Source organism: Colossoma macropomum, unplaced genomic scaffold (assembly GCF_904425465.1).
Source record: "Colossoma macropomum unplaced genomic scaffold, Colossoma_macropomum, whole genome shotgun sequence".
NCBI lineage: Eukaryota > Metazoa > Chordata > Actinopteri > Characiformes > Serrasalmidae > Colossoma > Colossoma macropomum.
This window is the reverse complement of record NW_023494803.1, coordinates 18,697,499-18,719,571: the sequence shown is the minus strand read 5'-3', so window position 1 is coordinate 18,719,571 and position 22,073 is coordinate 18,697,499. Positions and strand designations below refer to the sequence as shown.

Sequence of the window (22,073 nt, the reverse complement as noted above, 5' to 3'; positions counted from 1 at the left end):
CTGGATGATTCACTGTAAAACTGCAAAATAAAAGGTAAAAAATGTGTTACTTGGATGTCTTGCAAGCTTCAGATGTCTGTGTTTTTGGTAGATTTGTCATAAGTAATGTTAGTATTTACCACGGAGTGGGGAAACAATGTGGCACTGTTAGCTTGATGCTAACACAACCCTGGAAATTGAGGCGCTAATAGAAATTAGCATTACCATTGCTGTGGCAAGTTAGCAAACAAAAATAATTTATAAGGTGTGTTCTGCATTAATATTAATATTATTAATATTATTAATATTATGATATTTTTTATTATTATAATCACAAAAAATGTAAAAGTTAATAAAATGACTGCAGTATACAGTGATGGCCACTGAAAGTTCTTCTCTTCTTCAGCAGTCCACAGCTGGTTGGTAACGATAACCTACTCCTGGAAAAATTGTTTATTGTAATTATTATTCGTTTTAACTTAAATTATTTATTGAAAATTGTATCATGTTATATTACACATACACAAAGTTGTAAAGCAATATGTCTCTTGAGACTACACATTACAGTGATTTTACCAAGAAGTAAGGGAGTTTTACGCCACTTCACATCACGGCCACAGTCTATGGTCTTGCCTAAGATCACCACAGAGCCATCATAAAATCACACGCACAGGCTGTTCATTATACTGTTATACTGTATATTAATTGAATGTTTGCATTTTCTTAGTTTGACCACATAAAGCCTGATGTGTTCACTGAAGCTGCATTCAAGACTTTCCTAGCAAACCTGTGTCCAAGGCCAGAGATCTATGAAATCTTCACCTCCTAGTGAGTCTCTATCCGGTACTCATATTCCTCCTTTATGTTACTGCATGTTATGTTGCATGATGCCATGGAAACATAATATCCATGATATCTTGTTATGACCATGATGTTTGATGTTATCCTCAGCTCTGCTAAACCCTACATGACGAAGGAGAACTTCACCAAGTTTCTGCATGAGAAACAGCGGGACTCGCGACTGAATGAAGAGCTTTACCCTCCACTTAGGCCTGAACAGGTGAAGGCTCTGATAGACAAGTATGAGCTGTCTTCCAACGCTAACCGAGGTGGGTGGACAACTGAGCAGCATGCCTCACTCAAGGACATTAGAACAGTGGTAGCCATTAGGGCAGTAGGCCTATTCAGTAGGCTGAGAAGTGTTTAATCTGCAGTTGTTTTTACACCTAGTGTGTTAATAAAACTCAAGAGCCCAGTGTTTTACGGGAGCATCACACTCTTGTGAGGAGATGGGAGCAGAGCTTCCAAGCATTCCTTGCAGTTTTTTAAGTAACTTTCATTTCCTTACACAAAATTCATTTCAGACACATCTTTCTTTTATCACACCATAAACATTACATTCCAATGCATTTTACATTTTGATATGCTAAATATAACATGTTTTGTGTTTTAGTTACTTAGTCCATTCTGTAGTGTTGTAATAAAGCCAAAAACTGAAGTCTTTATAGAGTCTAGCATATGTGCATTTGACTTCTTCTAAAAGAATGTTTTGCCCTTTCAGAACTGATTGATCATTGCATTATTAAATCATTGCATTATTAAAGAGAACTCCATTTTCCAACATTTTTGCATAATTCAGTCTCTAAGATGTAACCAAAGTCATTCAGAGTGGTTTGATGTGAAACACTCCATTCAAGAAACTTACCAACTCTAATCCCTTTACAGTAATGGTGATAATACTCAAGTGTCTACAACAAAAATACAGCCATTTTATTTACTATCCAAAACCAGCAGAGTATCTACATGTCTTCTAAGTTTTTACATGTAATATTGATAATGTTGAAATGGTGGAAAATATGATAAAATAAGTTTTCTTTGGGGACTGTTTTGCCTTACCACACTCTGCATTTCTCCACCTTAAATAGATTTTGAAAAATACATTTTGAGCCAAAACTCTATCTGAAAACTATCATTAAACATCATCTCAGGCATCAAGCAACTTGTTAGCAATTGTTTCTTGCAATAGCTGTCTGTAATGTAGCTTTTAGAGGCTTCAAACTCTTCAGATGTCTGGTAACTCAGAATAAGTCACATTGTGTCTCTAAAATGGAACACTTCATGTCAAACCATGAATGACTATGTTTATTTCTCAACCATTTTATGTGCAGAGCACATTAACATCATACACTTTACAGTCTTCAATTTTTTAACACTGAAAGTGGTGTAAGCTACCAACAAGTATGAATTGAAATTGAATTGGTGTGAATAACATACACACTGAGAATGTGTCTACTGATTTGCTGCTTTAACCACAAGCACAGTTGACTCAATCTTCCCAGCAGAAGACTGGAGTTCATATTAAACGTCATTACTCAGGGTGCATGTTATTACTCGCATGATGCTCAAACTAGCCTAATCAATCAGAAGAACTCTGCCTGTCTCTGATATGGATAGTCTGGCAACAAAGGGATCATACTATAACAAAAATGTGAGTTTTTTACTTCAAGCACTGGTAGAAACAGCACTGAAATCTGGATGTTTCCTTCTTTTTATTCCCATAAACTGTATTTAAATCAGATTGCAGGAAAATGGTTTATTTTGCATGTGAACACTGCGTATTTGCTGTAAAAGTCTGATCAGGACATTATTCTACATTCTTGCAGGTCAGATATCCCCCGAGGGTCTCCTCTACTTCTTAATGGGGTCTGAGATGTCACCTGTGGTGTTAGACAAACTGGCCCAGTGTCATGACATGAACCAGCCCATCCCTCACTACTATGTTAAATCTTCACACAACACCTATCTCACTGGTAACACAACTCCAGCATTTGATGTGTGCACTAAAGGCTCTATAATGCATTTTCTTTTGTATTTTTTTCCTACAGGTAAAATTATTACTTTTTTGACTGGAATGTGATTAAAATTGTGGCACCCATTAAATAGACAATTGTTGTCTCATTTTATTGTTAACCATAGACAATACAGTCATTTGTCAGTTATTTTAGGCTCCAGCATTGTATAGTAAACAATGAACTTCAACTGTAGGCTCATAATGCAAACCATGCTTCTATTTTTACTCTGGTCTATTGTACTCTAATACAATATGAAGCTTTCCCTGCTAAGTCACTGATCAGTGTGTGTTTGTTTGTGTGTGTTTGTGTGCATGCAAAGCTGGTCAGTTCTCTGGCGTCTCCTCTCCGGAGATGTACAGGCAGTGTCTGCTTGCTGGCTGCCGCTGTCTGGAGCTGGATTGCTGGAAGGGCAAACCTCCGGAGGAGGAGCCAATCATCACCCACGGCTTCACCATGACAACGGAGATCCTGTTCAAGGTCAGATTTCCTCCAATCAGAGTGGCAGCTGTAATTGTGGGATAAATGGTGGAGGAGGCATGACAATCACAAGCTAAGAGGTGTCAGTCTGAATACCTGTCAGTATAAGACATACATTAAGAGCGGGAAAAGCAGGTGTGCTATGAGTCATTTGAATAAGCATCAGGCAGTTTCAGTGGTTTATGGGAGATCAAGGGAACAATGGAAATAATGGAAAATGTATAGATGAATATACATGATGGCCAGAGGTGGGAAGTAATTTGTTACATTGGCTCAGCTGCATATACATAAATAACATTTTGATGTTTTTTTTTTTCAAATCTCTTCGATTAACAGGTATTTTGTAGGCAAGTATATTTGTTGCTCATACATTTTGCTTTTTAAAACTTGAAACCAAGTGTATCCCAAAAGAAAAGATAAGCTCAAAACTTTGGGTTCTGCACATACTGATACTCAATGTACTAAGAAGTTCCACTTTAGTTCTATAGGAAAGTTAAGTAGATTATTGACCTGACTTCTTTGTACTTTTATTTTAGTCTTTTTTTAGGTAGATATATGAGTCATTGCATTGTTAAAGTAACATTGCTTTTACTCAAGTACTGTTTTATGCTCTTCCCTCCATGTCTGAAAATAATCTTATATATGTTTGCTGCAGATCTCATTAAGAACGGAGCTCAGTCTAGCAAACAAATATATTTGTCATATAGTATTGACACAAACATGTAGCCATTTGTTGCTTTGTTACATCTAATGCCTTTTAGATGAGAAGCACCTCAAAAACTTGTAATCTACACACTCACTCCCTCATGTTTAGCAGGCTGAAGAGTCTCCACAAGAGGGCGCTATTAACACTAAAATGGTTTTGGTGCTTCACATCAGTGACACTGTGTGTCCTTCTTCTGTGGTAGGATGTGATTGAAGCTATAGCAGAGAGCGCATTCAAAACTTCCAAATATCCGGTCATCCTCTCCTTCGAGAACCATGTGGATTCGTAAGACACTTTTGCTATACACCACATCTCTTACTACTATTTTACATCATGGTGTTTCTCCTGTGTTTGTGTAATATATTGACTGAGATCTGTGTCTTGTCTACTTAGAGTGAAGCAGCAAGAGAAGATGGCTAACTACTGTAAGACAATATTTGGAGATGCTCTACTCACTGAACCCCTGGAGAAGTATCCAGTATGTGAAATCCACTGTTAGCACTGTGATGCAGTTAAGATATCAGTCACAGATTTTTATATATAATGCTTAAGATCTTTTGTTTTGTATGTTATACAGATGTATTTAAAAGTTGAACACAGCTGGTCAAATTACATATTTTATTGATTTTCTAAGGGAAAATAATGTCCTTAATGGCAAAAAACAATAATTTTGAATTAAAATGTCCAGACTTGTTTTCTCTAGAGAGGATGTGTAGTTATTTTCTCTTAGAAAATCAACAAAACATACATACAACTTTTGCATTCGACTGTATACATTTACTGGCCACTTTATTGGAAACTCTACTTTGAAGGTCCACCTTGCTGGTCTACAATTAAAGACAGGCTCATCGGTTGCTATGCATGATGTACATTAGCCATCCTCTATTAAATAATTGACAGGATCTCAATAACAGTATCTCATCTCAATAGTACCTCAATAAAATCTGGTCACTATTGGTTTTGTGGTCAGGTGATGAACTGGGTAGAACTGGGATGAACTGGCTGGTTGTACTTGAGATGGGTTACACTCAGTCTGCGATTATGCATCTACATTGTCGAAGTTGGAACAAAAGCTTGTATCATCATTTATGTCTTTTTTTTTACATTTTTATGGAATTTGAAAATAACTGTATACTTTAAAATAAAATACACTTTACGTTGTATTAAAATTCATCTGATGATTAGACCAATAGAAATATGCCAAAATTACTTGAAAAAGGTCTTGTTCCTTTAGCTTCCATTCAAAGTTATATATTTTTTTCTTTCTTCTGTAAAGTTGCCATAATGGAGCTTATGAGGTTTTGACACGCCACAACAATGATATAATGGACCTATAAGGTAGATGACCTCACAAAGTGGCCACTGAGTGGAAGTAGAAATTAGATATTTTTTATGAGGTTGACTATGTACACAATTGTAGACACGTTTTACCCCAATTAAGGTAAAATTGGATTTAAATTGGTACTACATAAAACATACCTTTTGATTGGGATTTGCGGACTGAGAAAGCTTGTCTAATGGGTTGCATTGGGTATGTCTTTCAGTTGAAATCAGGCCAACAGATCCCCAGTCCAGCAGAACTGATGGGAAAAATCCTGATCAAGAACAAGAAGAACAGCGCACCTCAGGCTAAAACAGGCCAAGCCAATGTGAAGAAAGCCACCAGTCAGGATCAGCAGCAAGGACCCTGCAGCTCAGCTGATCCCAACCAAACTGCCCAGACCAACCAGGAGAGCCAAGGTGAGAATTCAGCACCCCGAGCACATGGTCTCAGCCCACACAAACGTCAAAACAAGTGCATCTGTGATAAAGCTGTACTTTGTTTTCTATCACTGGTTTCATTTTCTAGAGGCTTGAGTGAAACTAGGATCAGCTAAGCCATTAAACAGCAATGTAGTCTAAAGTTGATTTTGTTAAGACATATTCCATATCGGCTCTTTAGGTCATATTCTGGCATTAAAACTTAAAATGGTTGTGTTCTTTGCCGGCTCAGATCCATCAGGCCCCTTCTCTTGACAGTTCTTCAAATTTATGTGATACATTTCTTGAAAGGTGAGGCAACTGAGGAGCAGGAAGAGCAAGAGGAGCAAGACGAGCAAGATGAGGAGAAGATGAAGAACTCAGATGAGGTACTGTAATGTGACACCTTTTCCTCACTGATCATTTGCTGACTTCCATTAATTATACCCTGATGTGCATTTTCCTGTATGAGTATTTGGGTTGTAGAGGCCTCCTAGCTTTCCACTAATAGTTGTTATAATCAACATTTTACCTGACATTTAGGCATGAATCAAACAGAATTTGACTTTCTTTTGTGTTGCTGCTTTCCTCTCTTCATCAGGGTACTGCTGGGCAAGAAGTAACAGCCTATGAGGAGATGTCTGCGCTGGTCAACTACATACAGCCAAACAAGTTCATCTCCTTTGAGAATGCTAAGAGTGAGTCCCAGTGTGGATTTTTTATATACTTTACATATATGCAGTACTGTGCAAAACGTTTAGGCACCTAAGAAAATTGGAATAAAAACATTTATCTGGACAGTAAGCATTTTATACTACATAAAACACTAATATTACAAATATAAATAATATTAATGTAATAAGTAATGATAATATGTATGTCATTATGTACAGTTAAATAATTATGTACAGTTAAACAATTCCAAAACTCTCCAGACCAGTATTATATTATATTAGATTAGATTAGATCAGATTGGATTAGATTAGATTAGATTAGATTCAACTTTATTGTCATTGTGCAGAGTACAGGTACAGAGCCAATGACATGCAGTTGGCATATAACAGGAAGTGCAAAATACAATATTATTTACATAGAAAGTGCAAGAAAGTAACCGACAACTGACAGTTACAATATGTGCAATTAAGGATGGAGTACTAAAAAAAATAGATGTTGCAAGTACAAATATAAGATATATATAAACAGAGTGAGTGGAGAGAATGTGAGGTAGTATGTACTGTGAGAGCAGCAAATGTAAAAAGTATGCAGAGGAAAACATGTGCAGTAACTGCAAATATGAATAGTGCAGCAATAGCCTTTACAAATATGAATTGTGCAATAATGCTAGGATATAAAGTACAGTAACAGTGCAGTGAGTGCAAAGATACAGTTAAAGTGGCGATGTGGAGTTCAGCAGGGTCTCAGCCTCTTCCTGAACCTGGAACCATGTTTTTTTTTCCCTCAAAAAGACAACCATGCTTGGTAAAGGGATAACTGGCACAAGTCATTTTCGTAGAAGATATAAAATAAATAAAAATAATACAAATTGCAAGATGTAGATTGCATGTTGCACATATGTGTTTTTATTATTGTTTTGTTATTGTTATGGCTCATAATAATAAAAGTAAACAAAGAATGTGTGTGCTGTCATTTCACAATTAAACAACCTGAGCTTTGCAAGTTCATTTATGTCTGTTTACAGTCAGATCTTTTACTCTAACACAATAACACAGTTAATGTATATAAAGTGTGGCTGTTCTATCTGAAATGAGCATGAGAGACTAATCTGGCTCAGTCACTCCCAGCAAACTGTGGAATCTAGGACTCTCTACAGCCGAATAGCCTTCGAAAGCTATAAATATCTGTGTGGAGTTTGTATCACAGTGTGTTTCACAGAATTACAGTTTTTCCAGTTCCAAAAGCTGTTCAGAGAAGTTTTTTTTTTTGTTGATGACTATTACTTTTAGGAATATCATGGATTATGTTAAACAGAACTATAGAACCCATTTGCACTACTGCACATTTTATAGCATGAAATCTAACTGTACCAAACACACAGTCTCAAAAAAGAAAAAACAAAGAACATTAACACATGTATCATGACACTCCTACTCTACTCTAATGATGTATGATGTTTTTACAAGCAAAAACACACTTACTGCTGAGATCATATTAAACAATTTGCTTATGTGCCTGAGATTTTTGTACAGCACTGTATGCCACTTATTTCCAACTAGTAAAGTCAGCCTATTCAGACTTTGTTACCTCAACATAATGCAATTTTTTTATATCTTGGCATATGTTCAGTGCACATCAAACAACATTTGAACCTGTGGATAAGTGCATTCAACTTTGCTAGATTGTCAGCTCATTGTTTATCTATGAATGCCACTATTAATGGTGATTTATTTCAGCTTACGCCGCTTCTGCTGTGTTTTAGGCTTCCTTTAGGAGCTCTGATGACAAATTTCTGAACTAATAACTGATTTTTCAAACCTCTTCCAAGCGTAGAAAAGAACAAGAGCTACGTGATCTCCTCTTTTGTGGAAACAAAAGGCGAGAGTCTGATCAGCAAGAGTGCTGTGGAGTTTGTGGAGTATCCTTTCAGTACATTGTTTACCAACAAGTTTATATTTTTGGAGTATTTCTACTGATTTCTATTTTAGTTTAGCCAAATGTGGTTCTACCTACAGCTAAGTTCAGGAAGTGAGAAAAAATCTTTTTGCTCCTTCACTTTGTCAAATAAAACCTTCCTTGTTTGTTTTCCCATAATCCTGGCTACATCTGGTCTTCATAAAGATCATTTGGATGTTAACTGGTCACATGAATGTGGGCCCTCAAACCAGCGATGCTGAGATGAGGTTTGCTGTATTTTTGCCATTTATCTTCAGCTAGCATGTTAGTGCCTTCCTTTACTCCATAATTCAGATATAACAAGAGACAGATGAGCCGTATCTACCCTAAAGGAACACGTATGGACTCCTCCAATTACAATCCTCAGCCCTTCTGGAATGTAGGCTGCCAGATGGTGGCACTAAACTACCAGACCATGGGTAAGAGCCATTTTACTTGGTGTTGGAGTACTTATCTGGCTGTGTGATTTACTGTATGTGTTTTACCATGTATTAACAGTAAATTACTCTAAAGCATATCCAAGAACAACCCATGGAGGTATTATTATATTCACATGTTATGATTAAGACAGACTTAAAGCTAGATCTGCATCCTGGAAATCATTTTGTATGCCTTATGTGCAGTCACATGCAAAATTTTGAGCGCCCCTGGTCAAATTACATGTTTTGTTGATTTAAGTGAAAAAAGTTTACACATCCAGATAACATACAGATAATCAACAATCGATGCAATTTGATCATGTTAACACATCACATTGATCTACAAGTGTGCTTGCTGTAGAGGATGTGTTCACTTATTTTCACTTTAGAAAATCAACCAAACATGTAATCTGCTATAAATGTCATATAATTTATATTCATTTACAGGCAACTGAAGTATTTTTTGTACCTAACTTCATTGCAGTTGTGCATTCTGAGAACCTTTTAGTATTTCCTATGGAACAATCTAAGTCATTGTACAATGCAAGCTCCCAAAGGCCAAAATGTAATGGTTTTAACTGATGGTGTTGGGCTGGTCAGGGTCCAGATATAAACCCTATAGAGAATATTTGGTCTCACATTAAATTTAAACTAGCTCAGCAATGTTTTTCAACTGTTCAGAGTCATCAGTGCTGAGTGGAAAAATACTGACTCTTCTTTTTGTTAAAGGCAATCTGCAAGTTTACCCACAAGACTTTACATTTAAAGAAATCAAAAGGAAAAGCTATCCCATACTGACTTGCTTTATTCTTTTGCTTAATGATTCGCTGTTAAGACCATTAAAAGCTTAGTCGTATTGTATACTCCAAGGCAAGGATTAAAAGTATCGGTAAATAGATAAATGTGAATCTGAATTTAGTATGTACTTCAGTTGGACACTGTTTGCCTCGAAGTTCATGTCTCTGTTCATACTGCCGTTACGATCTACAAGAGGTCATTCTCTTGCAGCAGATATCAAAATCAAATTCTTTGCTACTGTCAACAGGAAGCAGTAAATAAACACAGAGCAATCTGCTAAACTTCATTTGTGTTTAATGTACAGATTTCCCCATGCAGCTGAACATGGCACTGTTTGAGTTTAACGGGAGAACAGGGTATCTCCTCAAACATGACCTGCTGCGGAGAAGCGACAAGAAGTTTGACCCCTTCACTGACAGGATTGACACCATTGTGGCCAACACGCTCACAATTAAGGCAAGTCGGTTAACCCTTTAATCCACTCATGTCCAGCTATTAAACTTAATATATTACTATTGTACATTATTGTTTGACGCAGTGGGTAGTGCTGTCACTTCACAGCAAGAAGGGCTTAGGTTCAATTCCCTGGCCAGGCGACCAGGGTCCTTTCTGTGTGGAGTTTGCATTTTCTCCCCTGTGTCTGCGTGGGTTTCCTCCGGGTGCTCCGGTTTCCTCCCACAGTCCAAAAACATACAATCAGGCTAATTGGAGATGCCAAATTGGCCCTAGGTGTGAATGTGTATGCCTGTCTGTCTGCCCTATGATGCTTGCTAACTTCCACACAAAACTTCTTGTACATTTTCACTCTTTCCCACCTATCCGTGTCCATCCAGGTCTACTCAGGCCAGTTCCTGTCTGATAAGAGTGTGAAGACAGCAGTGGAGGTGGAGATCATTGGCTTGCCTGGAGACCCCAAACGCAAAAACCGCACAAAGTGGTCCCCAATGCCCAACGCCATCAACCCAGTGTGGAACGAGGAGCCATTCGTGTTTGAGAAGGTATGTGATCCATCTAAAATACATGGCTGTTAAGCTGCTGTCAGCACAAAAAGCTTTTCTGTGCAAAAATCAATACATTATTATTATTATTTTTAAAATGTGCATTAAATCAGTATTGTGCATTTTAAAATCTGATTGAGTTGCGCATGTTTGAGTTGGAGTATGTGTTTCAGTTCTAATGGTTTGTGAACAGATTCTGTGCCCAGACATGGCTTCTCTCAGGATAGCAGCCTATGAGGAAGGAGGGAAATTCATTGGTCACAGAATCATTCCTATAGATGCCATTCAGTCAGGTAGGTCCAACACTGTTTAGAGCTCTGAAAAAAACAGTGTGGTTATAGTGTGTATGATAGATGTGCGTCAATTACACACACACACACAGAGTGTGCTTATTTGAGAATAAGCAGGCAGCATGTTTCTTCATAAAAAAGACCTTGATAGTGCAGTGTCAAGGCCAAAAGACCTTTCATAAATCTTGAAAAATTGCCATTTTTGAGTCATGAATAGGCTGGCTCATTTGACCAAGTCAGCTGGTGTGACCCTAGGAACATCATGGAAATGTGTAACTATTATAATGATGTTTATTTATTTGATAAACAGCTCAACACAGCAATGCAGCTGGAGATTTTAAACACTGTCCACTCACTGTCCACTCTATTAGACACACCGACCTTGTTGGTCCACCTTGTAGATGTAAAACCAGAGACAGTAGCTCATCTGTTGCTGCTGTTTGTAAAGTCTAAAAAGTCTTGTACATGTATTATAGGCATATTTGATATACAGATGAATGTGTGTGTGTGTGTGTGTGTGTGTATGTTTGTGATCTGCAGGATTCCAGCACATTTGTCTGCGTAGTGAAAGTAACATACCTCTGACTCTACCTGCTTTATTTGTCTACATTGAGGTGAAGGACTACATCCCTGCTGCTTTCGCTGGTACTCTCAACCACACACACTGAAATCTTTCTAAAAGAATTATTTTGGGTTTTTACAAGCTTTATTAGTCAGTGTTGTAATCTTATGCCCATGTTTGGCTTCTCAGATTTCACAGATGCTCTCTTTAATCCAGTGAAGTCCACAAAGCCGGCAAAACAGGAGGCGAGTTTTAAATACAGCACAAAGTTACACAGAATACTGGCATACTTTCTGCCTTTGAGAACCCATACAATAGAATTCAGCCACAGGAGTTAAAAAGATTTTAATTTATTGTTTCTAAAAACTATTTTAATAGTATGTTGTTTTAACTAATGATACAGCACCTACACAGAGACAGTAAATCTATTAGGAAGCAGCTTATGCCTATCATTACCAGTGAAAACAGACATAAGCCATTTCCATTTATACTTTTATACCCCTGTGTTTGTGTCTGGCTTACATTTATCTGAATGGTGATAATCAGTTGTATGTTTTCAGAGTGCTACTTATGTAAGCCCATATGAGCTGCCTCATGCAGTAGCACCTGTCCCTGCACCTGCTCCTACCACAGGTAAGTTGCATCCATTAATAATTTCTATTAATCAGAGCTGAACATCATGTATGTAAATGCTGTGTTTATGGTCTTTCTGTAACAATACACTTACAGAACCTGATGCTACTGATAGTCCAGTAGAGGGCGATGCTAATCCTCCAGATCAAAACGGAACTTCTGCCCCAAACTCAGGCAGCACTGACACAGACTCCAACTCACTCGCCCCAGAACCCACCGACCCGGAGCCCACCGACCCAGAGCCCACCGACCCAGAGAATCAGAACCAGCCAGCACCATCTAATCAAGAAGCAGAGCCTCCTGAGACCCAACCTAACCCTGAGGAACCTCTAGCCGCTAATGAGCCTGGTGAAATCTCTGAAACCTCTGAGGTAGAAGCAGCTGCTGAGTCTACTCCTGATCCTAATGGTGAAGTAGAGCAAGTTGTGGAAGTAGAGCAAGAAGCACAAGCAGACCCAGCTCCAGACACTGAACAAACTTCTGAACAAGTTCCAGACTCTGAACCAAACCCCAGCGAGCAGCAGGATGCTGGAGCGGAGTCTAACTCTGTATCTGACTCTGGATCAGCTGTAGAAGCTGAAGAGGTTACTGTTCCTGCTGAAAGTTCAGACACCACCACAGCTTCGGGTGCTGCGGGTATGGCATCCTACTGTTACCATTCCTATTCCTGCTATTCCTATCCTGAAATGGAAAAATGATCTCACAGCACTGGTTTAGCTGTGTGAGATATAAACCAGCAGAATAAGAGATATTCCTACTAGGGCTACACAATACATCACATACATTCCAACTAGGGCTGCCAGTCACATCACATAGGGCGCAGTGATGTTATGGGCTTCAATATGCAAACTATCCCTTTAACTAATCAGAGATTTGCTGTGACCTTCATAACTAAACCTCAAATGTTCCAGAAGAGTGTTTCTGTGGGTGTTTTGTTGAATCACATTAATCACAATTATAGTATTTGCTCAAATATGACCTTAAAGAAAGATTTTTGTTCATTTACATATCAGGACAGTTTGTCATAGCTATATTTGGGGACAAAATAAGCTTAATAAGAATGATTGTGTTACTTTGGATTATTTAGTTATTTTCACCGTAGGAGCTTAGGGTTCAGCCTTAACATTAAAATCACATGATATCTATAAGGAAAAAGTAGTTTCCATTTTTCATTACTGACATGCAGTGAGAGCCACAGTGGCTGAAAGTTTCAACCAATAAGTATTTATATCATATTTATGCAACAGGTATAGCAGGTTTGTAGGTCTGATCATTCTTAGATTTTTTTTTACCACACTACTTTTTGGCAAAAGCAATTGCCAGTATTAAAAGCACATTTGATATAATATTCAGGGCTTATTTGCTTTACATGTAATATAAAATTCAAGGCTTGCTTTACATTTGCTATAATGGTCTGGGCTTCATTGATGCTTTTAAGTGGCTTTCAAAGTGATACCTTCAGCACACTACACTGGACAGTGTTCTTGTGGATAAATCAACAAGCAGCAAACTAACAAAAGCAAGAGCAAATTGGAAAGTGCCTAAAAAGCCTGATCCTGAAGGCCCACTACAATGCACAGTACAATTTTAGTGATTTCACTCCTCCCAACACAACTGACCTAACGATCAATTCATTAACAACCCCTTACTGAGTTAAAGTAGGTGTGCACTGAAAAATAGTCCTGGGCCTCCAGTACCAGGGTTAGGAAAAAATTATCTATGGTACTTGCCCTTGGTTTGTCCTTGTGGCCATGCCACAGATTGTAGATTCTTGCTACAGTGGAGACTCTTGAGGGGAACTGTTGCTTTCCACTTCACTATTTGCTTTTATTAGTTTGCTGCTCATTGATTTATCCACAAGTCCTCCGTGAGCAATGTCCAGCATGGTCTACTGGAGGTATCGCTTTAAAAGCAATATAAAAGCACACAAGCAGCTGGGCTTCAGCCTACACTTCTACAGATACTGATTTGAAGGGTCAAATTAATAAACTGCATTAATGGCATAAAAAGTTAATCAAAATCAAATTAACATGTTATTAACATATTAGTAATGAGTTATTAATGGATTATTAATGCATTGAATTTGCCAGGTCTAAAATACATGTTACATAGATTAAAATATGTATTTTCTATATATTTTACAAAGTATATTGCAATCATAATGTGCAGGATATCGTAATATGGTATTTTATTTATATTGTACAGCCACAAATCTGACAAGGTTAGTTTACTGGTGTACCTGTGCACAAAGGCAGCACAGAGCAGACAAAAATATTGTGTCAGTTCAAGCTAAGAATGTACTTCAAGTGGTAATGAGTAGTTGAACTACATTTAATCAAGTCAGATAACCTTTGATTAAAATGAAGCACAGCAAAATAGCATTTCATATAAATAAACACATAATTCTTTATCTCACAAGCTCTTAAAATCAACCTCTGCCTTGTTCCATTTTTACAATGAACACATTACACTTTACACATTACACTTTCTGACTCATGCTTTTTCTCTGTCACACACAAACACCCCCCACACACAGAACCGGCCACTGTCACCTGTGAGGAACTGCTGCGGCACAAGAGCTACACCAAGGTCACCAAGAGGCAGGAGAGGGAGATGAAAGAGCTGGAGAAGAAGTTCCAGAAGAAGGCTGAGGAGCTGATTCAGAAATACAGTGACCTCTTCAAATCCCTCAAGAAAAAGACGTCCATCAAGAAGAAAGAGTAAACAAGAAACTTACTGCTGCTTTTGTTTTTGCTGAGCAGATTTCCGTCGGTGAATATGTGGTCTAGGGCACGTATAGATTTCTTTAGAAATCCATGCCTTTGTGAACTCATCTGTTTTCTGTGTGATGTACGTCACTGAAGGTGGTCAGAAACCAAATCCTTGGTTAAAAAGTAGCATAATTAGAATGACTTAACAGTTATGGTAATCCAGTAGGGGGCCTGGGCATCATGCTATGGGGAGCTGCTAGGTGCCCAGAAGCCCTAGCGCAAATCAGTGCTGACTGGTTGCACCTGGGGAACGCTGCATAAAAGCTTGCACAAACTGCAGCTCAGCTTTAGCCCAGGTGGTTACAAAGACAGTAATAAATAAACTAGTGAATAAAGGCCCAAGAGCTCTGTGCTCAGGCCCACCACCATCCTGTCCCGTGACATATACTGACTTAAACTGGAATAATTTATGCTAGTCTATTTGAAAACACTATTAGTGACATTTATTCTGCAAGAGACAATGACAAAAAGAAAGAAAATCTATTCATGTGCTGTACACACAACTATTTGCACTTCGTGTGCATTTTAATATACTTAGTTTAAAGTTACTTACTTTAAACTAATTTTATGTTTATTACGTCTTGAAAAGGCTTTGCCAAATTTCGCTGTGGCCAGTTCCCAACTGCTAGCTAGGCCTCCCCCTATCATGCTATGCTACCACCCTGGGAGAGTGAAGGCAGCCACTGCATCCTTCAAACTGCTGCTATGCAATGTCATTTGGAGGGGAGCACTAACTTCACCACTTCTTTTTAACTGACAATCATGTTAGCAAATGCTGTGCTGAATGACTGGGGAGAGGGAGGGCCATGCTACCCACCCAGAGAGAGTGAGGCCAATTATGCTCAATTATAATGAGTTGAGAATGGTACACCACCAAAAATATTTAGCCAAGAGCAGTTCTGTGGTCAGAAACTGACTATTGGTAAAGGGCTAGAGCAGGGTTCCTCAAATCTAGTCCTGGAGTGCCGGCTCCCAATACAGTTTACTGATTTCTATGCTCAAACACACCTGATTGAACTCCAGACCAAATTTTAGGTTCCCTGGGCTACAGGATGTCTAACAAATGACACCAACAAAGTGAAGTAACAAGGCATGGGATTCTAAATTGCCAGTGAGTACATATTTCTCGTCTATCATCTGATAAACCTGATAGTTCTGACTAGGCATGTTTAAATGAAAGGCACAAGCATTCATTTATTCTCTTGTTTGGCGTTATAAAAAGCAATAAGTCAGTGTTATTACAATGCATGGGATCACTGACTATAGATCAGTTTTCTCAAGCAATTTGGTCAGAAACCCACTCTAAGTCATTCTGTTCTAGTAACATTGACTATTTCTGTTGCTGTGTAGGGCAGGAGCTGAGGGGGCATATACTGGGCCCAATGCGGAGCGAATCAATGAGCTGAAACAGAGTCTGCAGGTGGAGCTTCGAGCAATGTGGGTGGAGCAATATGATCAGCTGAGGAAGAAGAAAGAGCAGCATTCGACTGAGGTAACAGTAAAATCTGAATCTTTGTGTCACACAAGATTAGATTAGTCTCATTAACTCGTTAAAATACCAGACTTATTACATAGCATGGCTTATTATTCAGTAACTACAGAGACTTCAATGCAAACTGTTTGAGCTATTCTTAGGTTATAGAAATAAATAAATAAATAAAACTTTGGGCCAATGGCCATGTAAGTAGTTAAGGATTAGGATGATTAAGTGTAGCATCAGTTATACGAAACTATTTGAAAAAATGCTTCATCCAAAAATGCTCATTTTCAGAATAACGAATGAATGAATGCTAGTTGGAGTCAGTTAACATTAGCATTTCGCACCTGCTAATTGGTCCGTTCTAGTTTCCAGTGATGTTGGCCTTTTTTTAACTGCATTGAAGTTAGTTGAAGAGAAAATTAATCTGAAAGTTTCACTGAACATCTAACATCCAATTTGACTCCCTAATGCTGCGAAGCAGCTGTGTACTTAGCCATCTGCATTTATCTGCATCAGCAACCCTTTTGAGAGGGCACTAATCATCACATCGGCACAATCCCCTCACCACCAACTCTAGCCGTGTGTAATTTATGGGTACGAAATCCCACAAGGCCAGCGATATCTACAGCAGGGTTCTCCAATGCTGAACCTGGAGAACAACAGTGATGCAACAGTGTAGTTGATAATTAGTAGATGGCTGATTCAGGTGTGTCTGAGCAGGAAAAACAGCACCAATTTTCCAGACTCCTGATCTAAAGGTACTCCTTCCAACTACACAACACCTGAACTCATTAATTTGGGATAATGTCTTTGGAGACCCCATTAGTAAAACCAAGCAGGAATGCAATTCTACTTATCAGCTAATTACCAAACCCTTCATGAATTAAATAAGGTATGGTAGAACAAGGAAAACGCTAAACTGTGTAGAAGCTGTGGCCCTACAATAGTAGAGCTAGAGCTGTGAATTTTCTTGTTTTAAACACTGAAAGTTAATATAGGTTATTACATTTTTATTAAAACATACAAACAAGGACAGTCTTAATAACCTGAATTTCTGTCACAATGAGCTCTTTTAAATATGCTTTTACTCTGCTCCTGATTCCAAAACTAAAAGCCTGGTCCAGATGTGTGGCCTCCATGTCTTTCTTACCATGCTGTGTTAATGCTGTATCAGACTGGTGATAATTCTGGTAATTCTGGTGATTGACATTTGCTTAGACCTATTGCACTCAGATATCAAATAAAAATGTCACAACACGAGTGGCACTGTGAATTAATGTTATGCTTATAGTTTTTTATATTCAAAAGAATTAAATTTATAGAGCATATTCTCGATCCTACCACTGCCCTGCACTTTCTTACAGCTTCTCCTGCTCTCAACTTGCCCAATCTGACCAATGAACTAATGAACAAGCAGTAAAGTGACAGTAAAAACTCATTTACTTCCTGTTAAAATAATTATAATAATTATAATATTTCCACATATAAATGTAAATTAACTTTCAAACAAGGTAGGTGATATTCTACATCCATCTAGCTAAAAAGTCCCCTCACTGTCTCAACAATCTGTCATTGAACCTTATTCTAATTAACCCCAGCCCAACCACCCTTCTTTGTATCACCCTCTTGTGTTCTTTTTCCTTTACCAATTCAGATTTCTTTCTTTCTGTTTCAGCACAAAATGTATCTAAATGTAAGTTAATTCAACTGGAAAAGTAGTACAAGCCCTTTGAGCTTTTTTTGTTCTTTTTCTGCGCTGTTTTATTATTTTATTTTTTTGTATCCTAATACTCACTATGTCTGGCTATGTTTGGTCTGTTGTGACAGCTTGTGAAACGCCAATTAAAACAAAACAATGATTAGTGAATTTTGATTGACCTGTGTTTAACTGAAAACAGTACAAAAACACAATATTTGATGTTTTACCTTATGAAATTTAATTGTTTTTTTAAATTTAATTGTTTTGTAAATATATGCTCTTTCCAAATATGATGCCATATCAAAATTGAAAGAACTGATGTCCCCAAACATTTATTAATTTCTGTTAAAAGGAAAGCACCATGAAACTTTCATGCAACTTTAGTTTTAGCATTTTAGTTGAAGTCTCAAGCTGTTTTCTGATATGTCCACGATTTGTTCACATTTGATATGGCACCATATCAAAATTGGAAGAATTGGTGACTTCAGTTCCCAAACCTTTATTAGTTTTTTATTTTTATTAGTTTTATTAGTTTTAAGGAAAGGTGATGTAACAAAGTTGAAAACGTGCACCTGTCCCAACTTTTTTGGAACATGTTGCAGGTATCAGTTTCAGAATTATCATATATTTATAAACAAGGACAAAAAGTGTCATTGATGCAAAGCACAGTAAAACTTTTTCTTGAAGTCTCAAGCTATTTTCTGCTAGGTCCATGATTACGCTTTGGCTAGACATGAAGGCTTTGCAATGTAATGTGATACCATATTTGAACGTTTGCTTGCTGTTAGGACACAGTGTTAGAGTGTCTGATTTGTCCTAAATAAGCATAAATATATGCTCTTTCCAAATATGATGCCATATCAAAATTGGAAGAATTGGTGTCATTAGCCCACAAATGTTTAATAATGTCTGTTAAAAGAAAAGGTGGTTTAACATAGTTTCTTGGAATGTGTTGAGGTATCAGTTTCAGAATCAGCATATATACAAACAAGGACACATAGTACATACACACAGGCATGTAGTACCCCAAAAGTCCTAGAAAGCAGACACTTCTCGCTTGTTCACATTGCTCAAAAGACTCAGCCATTTCAGCTAACACAGACTTGTTTTCACTCTAGTTACTAGAGTGCCAGTAGCTCCCCCTTGTGGACATGCTAAACATGAGTGAGTGAGTGAGTGAGATAGATAGATAGATAGATAGATAGATAGATAGATAGATAGATAGATAGATAGATAGATAACAGGTCTATGAAGTGCTTTGCATCTAAAAACAATGAAATTGATAAGATAAAAGCTTAAATTAAACCTTAATTCTGCTTTCTGTTTTGTTTTTTTTTATTTGCATTTTACATACAGTACCAACTTTTTTGGAATTGGGTATGTAAATGTAAATTTGTAGTCCCATCTGTATGGGAGTGAAAACTTCTACCTTCTCAGACTTTTTGTGCTAAATTTGCTATGGACACCAATATCGTTATTATCACATTGTTGTCAAACCCATCTGTGGCTCTTCATCCTCCTGTCGATTGACAGTTTGTGAAGATGCTGTTTTATGCTCAAGCTCAGGGCTCACACCAAAACTAGTCTTCGCCAGCATCTGTCACTGTGGGGACCTGTGCGCTTCAATTCATTATCAAGAAAAGTTTTGAAATAGCTGTCATCCATGTGATTGCCATCCATTTGAGGGAGCAGCTTCAGAATAAATGCCCATGACCTGTTCCAAGAAAAAAATCAGATCTTTTCACATTATGTAACAGAACTACAGAGCAGTTTCTGTCTCACACGTGGCAACCGAACAACCATCCGCAGTAAGTCTAGAAGCACTCATTAAACCTTTCAGGCAACTTCTGAGAACACTAACTTACTTCAGCTGAGTCACCAATAAAAACCTGAAATAGTTGTAGTTTTTGCATGCTCCTGTAGGGCCAATTACTGAGCTCTCCATCTCCACATGGGCCAGGAGCTGTTTGTCCTGAATTCACCCAGTGCCCCATCTGATTGGCATTTCAGCTAACAACTCTTAGTTTGGTGTCGTCACGTTCTGCATTGTTGCCATCCAATACAGCGATGTTCCCTCTTCTCAGCTCCTCTGGCAGTGGGCCAGGCTTGTCGCCCGCCATTGATCCCCCATTAGTGTGGCTCTTCTTTGAGCTGCCCCTTCTAATCAGATGATCTGCATGGATCAAGGGAGTCAGACAGGCCCCCTCTTCTGGGTGCACACCGGCCCTGGCCCACTGCACTCACTTAACCTTGTATCGACCACTCACAGTCACTTCCAGCAGCAAAAAGGCACAATAGACCATTTGTATGTGTTGCACTTTTCACTTTTTGTGGGACCTATCTTAAGATGCTAACTCACTGGGTCTTAGTTTCTTCTGAATTTTATGAGAACACAGTAGAATATTTAGATAGCAAGTGTTTAATTACTGTGCTCGTTAGTACTCACTGTCTACTTTTTCAGAAAATACCTACCTTCCACTTCAGTCAATGGCCACTTTATAGGTTGATGTTTGTCAGTCAAAAGGAGATGAACTAGCTATCATAAAATGTGCACTTGATATCATCACATATTTTCAAAATGCACTCACCAGCCACTTTATTAGACACCTACCTTGTAGGTCCATCTGGCTGGTGTAAAGTAGACAGTAGCCCATCTATTGAGTGCTCTCTAACCCCTTCATTATTAGTCAGTTTTTGACCACAGGACTGCTGTTGATCAGATTTTTGATTTTTGGGTGATGGTGAGGCTGACACGGTAGCGGCATGGTAGTGAATTTTATGTTCTGGTAGTATGGTGTAGCACACATTTGTTTCATTGATAGTCTACAATCTGAAAATGTCCAGCCCAGGTGATGCTTTCATCAGAAACTGACCATTTATGAAGGACTAAAGGCCGTGAATGAGCCAAGACATTGAAATGAACTGTAGACAGATGTTTATACTACAGTGGACAGTAAGCGTATTTTAGTTTTTTTACTATAAGGCTAGTCATTAGGATCAAGCAGGTGCTCTAAACTACTTTATGTCATAATACCACATAATTTAAATATGTCACCAGGTTGAAAAGAAACAATTTTTTGCCTGGTCCTAGATCAGATACAGATGTGATTCGTAGCCATGTGACCTTAATAATAACGGTCAGATCAGAATCCATGTGTTTTTTCCACTGTGCATACACGTACTAGTGTCATCATTCACTATGGTTAGTGTGTCACTAGCAGCAAACTTAAAATTTCTGCCTTCTCCTTTAAACATGAACAGCTCAGAACTGATCAGAGCCAATGATCTTTGCGATGAAGACTTTAGTTTATTCATTCAGTGTTGTTGATGATGCATGTGAATCAGTCACATCAAGTTATAGATTAGGGTGTGCATAGGTGGTTTCAGGGCACAGGTTCTGTCACACTTAAGACAAATCAAGGCCTGAGCAGAAATTTAGGACTGAGCAGTAAGGCTTGTGATGTGAACATGGTCTTACATGACTAGTTCTAATGAGTACATTCTCTAGTCAGTACTAAACAATCCATTTTTAGTTTTACTTTTGACCAAGCGTAGACAAATTTGCACTGGCCATTCGTGCCACCTAGCCAATGAATCTTTTTGCCAAAATTAGGAACTTGTATAGACAGAGGGCCATTTTCATAAAAGTAGACGGTAACAGTGCTACGCTACACAAAATGTATGGTACAGTAAATAAGACCCATTCATAAAGTCACAGTGATGCTGATTAACAGTATTTTTTTGTTCTACATAATTAAAATTAAATCGACATGCTGAAATTCTGATTACTGAAACTACTGTTTTAGCTTTTATTTCCTATTTTTCTTGATCTTAGATTTTAATTTGCACAAGTAAATATTAAACTTCGACTAGTATAAATTATTTTTTTACTTGTACGTCTATTAGTTAAAATGTCATTTATATACACATGTGAAACTGAATACCTTCATACAAAAAAAAAATGAAAGGTGTTGCTTTGAATAGGAAATATTTCTTAAAAAACTTCACTTTAAGAACTTTGCTGTCCTTTTTATCCAT

At 37.9% G+C, this 22,073-nt stretch overlaps 1 protein-coding gene across 1 annotated transcript in view; it reads left to right on the top strand.

Annotated features, from left to right (window-relative positions):
• The window catches only part of plcb2 (phospholipase C, beta 2), a 45,064-nt gene that overhangs the window by 11,105 nt on the left and 11,886 nt on the right, over window positions 1–22,073 (top strand). The window contains exons 8-27 of the mRNA XM_036593737.1: window positions 707–807; window positions 931–1,088; window positions 2,643–2,789; window positions 3,151–3,308; window positions 4,217–4,299; window positions 4,408–4,492; window positions 5,559–5,754; window positions 6,067–6,143; window positions 6,356–6,452; window positions 8,263–8,347; window positions 8,680–8,804; window positions 9,907–10,058; window positions 10,436–10,600; window positions 10,794–10,893; window positions 11,431–11,535; window positions 11,642–11,697; window positions 12,013–12,085; window positions 12,182–12,721; window positions 14,622–14,805; window positions 16,207–16,348. Of these exons, the coding sequence (XP_036449630.1) occupies window positions 707–807; window positions 931–1,088; window positions 2,643–2,789; window positions 3,151–3,308; window positions 4,217–4,299; window positions 4,408–4,492; window positions 5,559–5,754; window positions 6,067–6,143; window positions 6,356–6,452; window positions 8,263–8,347; window positions 8,680–8,804; window positions 9,907–10,058; window positions 10,436–10,600; window positions 10,794–10,893; window positions 11,431–11,535; window positions 11,642–11,697; window positions 12,013–12,085; window positions 12,182–12,721; window positions 14,622–14,805; window positions 16,207–16,348 (2,829 nt within the window). The remainder of the gene's footprint in view (window positions 1–706; window positions 808–930; window positions 1,089–2,642; window positions 2,790–3,150; window positions 3,309–4,216; window positions 4,300–4,407; window positions 4,493–5,558; window positions 5,755–6,066; window positions 6,144–6,355; window positions 6,453–8,262; window positions 8,348–8,679; window positions 8,805–9,906; window positions 10,059–10,435; window positions 10,601–10,793; window positions 10,894–11,430; window positions 11,536–11,641; window positions 11,698–12,012; window positions 12,086–12,181; window positions 12,722–14,621; window positions 14,806–16,206; window positions 16,349–22,073) is intronic.